The sequence below is a fragment of the Doryrhamphus excisus genome, linkage group LG8 (genome assembly GCF_037039965.1).
Source record: "Doryrhamphus excisus strain RoL-2023G ecotype Guam linkage group LG8, RoL_Dexc_Guam_v1.1, whole genome shotgun sequence".
In the NCBI taxonomy this organism is placed as follows: domain Eukaryota; kingdom Metazoa; phylum Chordata; class Actinopteri; order Syngnathiformes; family Syngnathidae; genus Doryrhamphus; species Doryrhamphus excisus.
Window position 1 is genome coordinate 12147878 of NC_136364.1, and position 5640 is coordinate 12153517.

At 40.4% G+C, this 5640-nt stretch overlaps 1 protein-coding gene across 1 annotated transcript; it reads right to left on the reverse strand.

Annotated features, from left to right (window-relative positions):
* On the reverse strand, positions 1 to 3724 carry rbm7 (RNA binding motif protein 7). Its single transcript, XM_058080684.2, has 5 exons — positions 3502 to 3724; positions 3129 to 3291; positions 2261 to 2327; positions 2088 to 2181; positions 1 to 691 (listed from the first exon to the last, which is right to left on the reverse strand). Exons 1-5 carry the CDS (start codon positions 3592 to 3594, stop codon positions 398 to 400), a joined length of 711 nt encoding a protein of 236 aa, XP_057936667.2. The 5' UTR covers positions 3595 to 3724; the 3' UTR covers positions 1 to 397.
* Between the last annotated feature and the right edge of the window lie 1916 nt (positions 3725 to 5640).

The window sequence follows — 5640 nt, forward strand, 5'->3', positions numbered from 1 at the left end:
TTAAAGCAAGAGATCATTTATGTTCATGATGATCAGTTAAAACATTCCCAGTTGGCCATACAAAAATCAAGATTTTTTTTTTTAAAAAAGAGGAACGTTTGTGGGAAAAAAAGTGGTGCTGGTAGATTTTTTTTTTGCTAATTACCTGAACATTGTATAGCTGCTCTGAGCACCGTTTACATATTTCATATTATATAATATAAAAGCAGACAAAAAGGCTCAAGCCATGTCTTTTTTTCTGTTCTTGGCTTGCTTAAGTACAAATTTAAAAACAATGTAAATACAAACTTTAAAAAAAATTAAGACACTAAACCTTAGGTGAGGTGGAAAGCGACCTGAGAGTATGCTATAAAATGCCCACACAATGATGAGTCTTTTAAAGATGCTTTTCCCAGCATCAGTACCGTCTCCACCTACTATCTTGGTAACCACGGTTACCGTCCCTGTCATCGTGATGCCTGCCGCCACCGTGACGGTTGCCGCTCCTCCAGGCATTCTGCTGCTGGTAGTTGCTCCTGTGCTGCTGATGGTGGTGGCCCATGTCATCCGGGTAGCGCTGGTTTCCTCTGCAGCCGTCTGCTTGGGATGAGAAGTTCCGGTAAGAGTTGCCGTCCTGCTGCCTGAAGTTGCCGCCGCACCCTGCGGATGGATGCCTCTGCTTGGAGAAGTCGTCATCCATCATGCTGTTCATCTTGGAATTGAAATAAGATATTTGTGTTGTGTTGTAATAATGTTTCATGCATATTTAAAATGGTTTCCTGCAATGCAAAATTGACTTTACCGGTGTAAAATTATCGTGCGTCTGCGCCTATTTATGTTTACAAAGTGTGACAATAATCAATCATCGCGCTCACTTGTGTGCTCCACTTAAGAGGCGCTCAAATTCTCTCCTGAATTTGTAACTTTCTGTGACTACCTCAATAGGAAAAACCTCTGACTCTTCCCCTGGCGAGATGAGTGAGCCCGCCCGGTGTATCCGCCCATCACTACCACAGAAATAGAAAGACGTAGAAAGCTCATATCCGGACACAACAAACAGAGCGCGGTGTCGCCGCCGTGCAGTGCTTCGGTGCACACACCGCCATCTTGTGTTGCATAACTTGGCAGCTCAGCATGCGCAATGTATAGGCATATAAGTAGCCCTGTGAAACCGAGTTTGCCTATATTCTGCCAAATTGGTTCTCAATTAAGTGCTGATGATACTCATTCATGTTCATATTGTCCCATTACTTCCCTTGACAATTTTTAAACATCTCCTTTTTTATACTGGAGACGAAATAGATATGCCTTTCAAATGAAAGACTGCCCAACCCCCCCGCCGGAAAGTTTCAGCGGCAGTGCTACACAAGATGGCGGACTTGTGGCGACATAAACGTACGGCTCATGGGTTTTCTACGTAATGTAGTTCTGTGATCACTACACGACAAAGGGGAGCTGTAAGTTTGGATTATTTTGTTTTTCTTTAGCAAAATAGCTAACCTAGCATGACATTTCTGTTAAAACGTGTGCATTGAATGTAGCCTGACATACCTGTGCTAGAGTTACTAACATCTGTGTACTCCTGTCCAACCCCTTAATGTTTAGTCAATGGATGTGACACTGTATGGCATCTACATGTACTACAGTGCAAAGTAACCGCATACATGTAAAAAGTGGATAAAGATCACAATATTGCTTGGTGGAGACACCCAATCTGTCAGAGACAGGTGTGGGCAAACGCAAGGTGTCACTACACCACTAATGCGGTTCTGTGGCGTGACATGCATGGCATATATACATAAATGGAGCGTTGTTGCCAGTTTTGGGAGGTTTTGTCCGAAGGCATAGGCGGAATAGGTGCTTCCCATTACATGCATTCTTTGCCCGCTTTTTCCTTTTACCTGTTTTTATATATTGACAATACACAGAAGAGAGAAAGAGATATATATTCATGTCTCACATAAGGATTGCAGTTGATGGGCAAAAATCCCCCAAATCCTTTATAACTACAGAAACACAAAATGGTGCATTCCTTCCAATACACTATTGTATAACCTCTGGCACTTCAAATTGTTTAAAAATAATATAATATCGGACAATGGGGTTACCATGGAATGCTTCTGCATGTTGTCTGAGGACGAAAATGACCTTTGCATTAAGGCTGGAGGAGTGTATGGAGGAGAGGTGAACTGGGGTGGCATCCTGGAAGAGGAAAAACAGTCATATCCAGCACAAGAAAGATGATATTAATAAACAAGCTGTGGTGAATGAATGATCTCACCTCAGGCCGTGGGGATTAGGGATAGTCGTCTGATTTAAGTTCCCGGCACTCTTGCTATGGCTGCTACCTGAGATGAGGAAAAAATAAATCAAACACAGACTTGCATTAATAACCATGACAATACTAGTTTGATTCCTGTATTTCTTCAAATACATGCCGTGCCTGTTTTAAAGTGACCACTTGAAAAATATTCAATACCAATTGTACACTGGGAAAATAAAAATAACTGCTAACTACTCAGAGTGTCACAAGACAATATTTGAGGAAAAATAAAAGCACTAATTCACAGTTCCAGCACTAATCCAACCCAATTCCTACCTGAATTTGGATACCTGGCGATAGGGGTACAATTCCCATACCAGACCTCAGTCTGCTTTAATATACAACCACGCCAGAACATCAGGAAATGTAGCTACAAGAATATCAGCAAACATAGCTGCACACACAAGCCTGACCTGTTCACAGCTTTGCGGTCAGAACAAAAAATATCTTCTGTATAGCAACCCAGGCGTTTTGTGTACAATGCTGGGTGAAAGTGTAACAGCTATAAAGTCATACAATTATGTATAAAAAGGTTCATTTATCCTGTACTTTCAACGTTAAACTGTAGTCTCTAGTGACCTGTCATTGTGATGCGTTCAAGGCACAGCTGAGAAATAGTTCCGTTCCTTCATCAGCCTCTTAATAAGTCTCACCTGTCAAGTAGATAGCGTTCCTAATAAGTGTACACTATTACAACTTTTCAACAAAATTGGAGAGAACAGTTGTATGCTTAGCAAAAGCGCACTTAGCAACTGTGTTTAGTGGGTCAATTTAGCTAAATTAAAGTATCAAATTCAAATATTAACAGCTAGTTTAGATGTCTTACCCGATTGGAACTGCACATGTATTGATCTCCCGAACAAAGACGTCCCGTCGAGCAGCTGCATGGCATAAGGAACCGATACTTCGTGTTTGTACACGGCAAAACCGAAAGTCCTCTGTTTGCCATCCACATCTTTGGGGATTTTTGTTTTGATCAAGGGTCCTGCCTGTTGAGAGAATCTGGTTAAAGATTGACGACTGCTAATTGCTTGTTAGCATTGTACAAATAGAACACACGTTGCCACTGAGTCTCACAGCTTAACGTGAAAAAATTTTACTGCTTGGGAGCGATTATTATATCTTTAGATACACTCCCATAATACGTGCGGCTAGCACTTGCTACTGCCGTAATATGCTAGCTTGAGCGATAACGTCACCTGCAAGAACAGTTCGAATAAAAGCTCCTCTGTCACTCTTGCATCCAAGTTTCGAATAAAAAGCGTTCGATCAAGTTCCTCTTTGTTCCCCATTATATTATTTTGTCACGTCCAGCCTCTCTCTTCCTTGGCGATGCTAACACTAGCTTTCCACAGACTCTGATAAAAAAACAAAGCTAGGCCCGTGACGTCATGGCTAAATGTCGTATTGCTTCAATAGAAACGAAACAAGAGAGCGGGGTCTGTGTTGCTTTACGGGAGCATCCGTTTTGTCATAGCGCCACCCAGTGTTTCGGAGTAGAAATTGTTTTATTGGGAAAACACGGCACATTCAAGACACTTCACTATTTATGGAAAATTCTGTAAAAATGAACATTTTTGAAACAGCTGTTGAATTCCAAGAGGGGAGGATACATATTTTTACATTATAGAGTAATTATTTATTCATTATAACATTTGATGCAGAAGGACCAAGAGCTATAAGCATTGTACAATCCAATCCAATATTATACAGAAATAAATGCAATATTTAATATATAACATTATTACATCATGAATAATAATGGCACAGGCAACACACTGTGTGGATGTTTTGCCAAATTTTCACTTTTTGTACAGCCATTCAGGAGTAGAAGCATTACAAAAAAATGCAGTCTGCATATTAGTTAAATCTACTCATGTATTAACTACTTTAAAAACATTTAGCAAGCCCACTATTCCTTTTCCTCCTCCTTATCATTTTTCATTTCCAATTACTGAGATGGCCTGGCTGGGGCTCACTGACAAGGCCCCCCCTTTAAACACGGTGGCTGATTTTTGTCAGGCTCAAGTGCCTGGAACCAAGTGCTCCCGGTGTTTATGACGTGGCTTACAGCGGGGGTCAGCTAAGCGGCATGAGAGGCTTAGCTTCTTCCACCATAATTAGATGGGCTTTGGTGTCTTCGCTCCATATTCTTTTAATCCTTTCAAACTGTAATGATTTTTCCCATTCTTCATGCCTGGAGGACTGCTGCGATTTGGCCGTGATGAAGCTCGAGTAAGAAAGATATGGGTTGCATATTGCAAATATTTGAACATTTTAAGCTTAACCGATGAATTATCCCACTAAATTGCAATAAAAAGCATCTTAAATGTTTTTTTTTTTCCTGTAAAACTACGGTGCTGACAAAGTGTTTCAACTGTGGTACATGGATGCAATGCAGTCTGTTGTAAAACCCACAGGAAGCACATGGTGAGGAAGTGCTTCAATTTGTTGGTGGTCTCCCCAGCCTATAAAACTCCCTGATGTAATTTCCTCTCCTTTTTTAATCCTAATTTGTGGGACATGATTAATTTTCAAAATATATGATGATAACGTGATATAAATGATAACATTCAGGGTGGAAAACTAGACAAGATTTCTTGTTTGGAGAACCGGAAGCCAATCAGACTGTGAACTATGGCATAGCGACTATGAATGATAATACAGTAATTATTGGAAGCGCACATTAAGTGCTTTAGGCACTTTGCAATGCAACCTACCTTGGTGGTCACAGTATCAGCATCAACGAGCGACTTTTGGCATTTATTTCCTCATCAGAGTTGAACAGCTGCTTGCTTTTTGTTGATGTCCAAGCAGAAGATGTAATTCTACATTTGATCAATTTTACTAAAGATTTGTCAGATCGAACTGATTGTCTGCAGCCTCTTCACCGAGCGTTTCTATTGACGCTCATTGCTTTTGGCTGAGCTACAACTTTTCAAGTACCGGCGATCATCTGCTTCAAAACATACACGACCGCTCAAAAGTTTGGGATCATTTGCAAATTTCTTTGTTTTCCAAAGAAAAAACGATTTTCATGCATTTCACGAACATTTTTATCCATTTCACAACCAATTAAAATAATTTTTCAAAGAAGGATGTACATTTTTGCATAGAGGCCTACTATCAACAACTGTCAGTCCTCTGCATCAATCTCCTGGTATGGCTGCTAATCCAAGTTCATCATTTTATAAGGCTAATAGATGATTAGAAAAACCATCTAAAAATCTAAACCAAAACTAAAATCTCTTACCATGCTGTTAACTACTCCCTTCGGAGAACAGCACAAACTGGGTCTAACAAGAACAGAAAAACGCTGCACAACTGTGCAAGAGAGT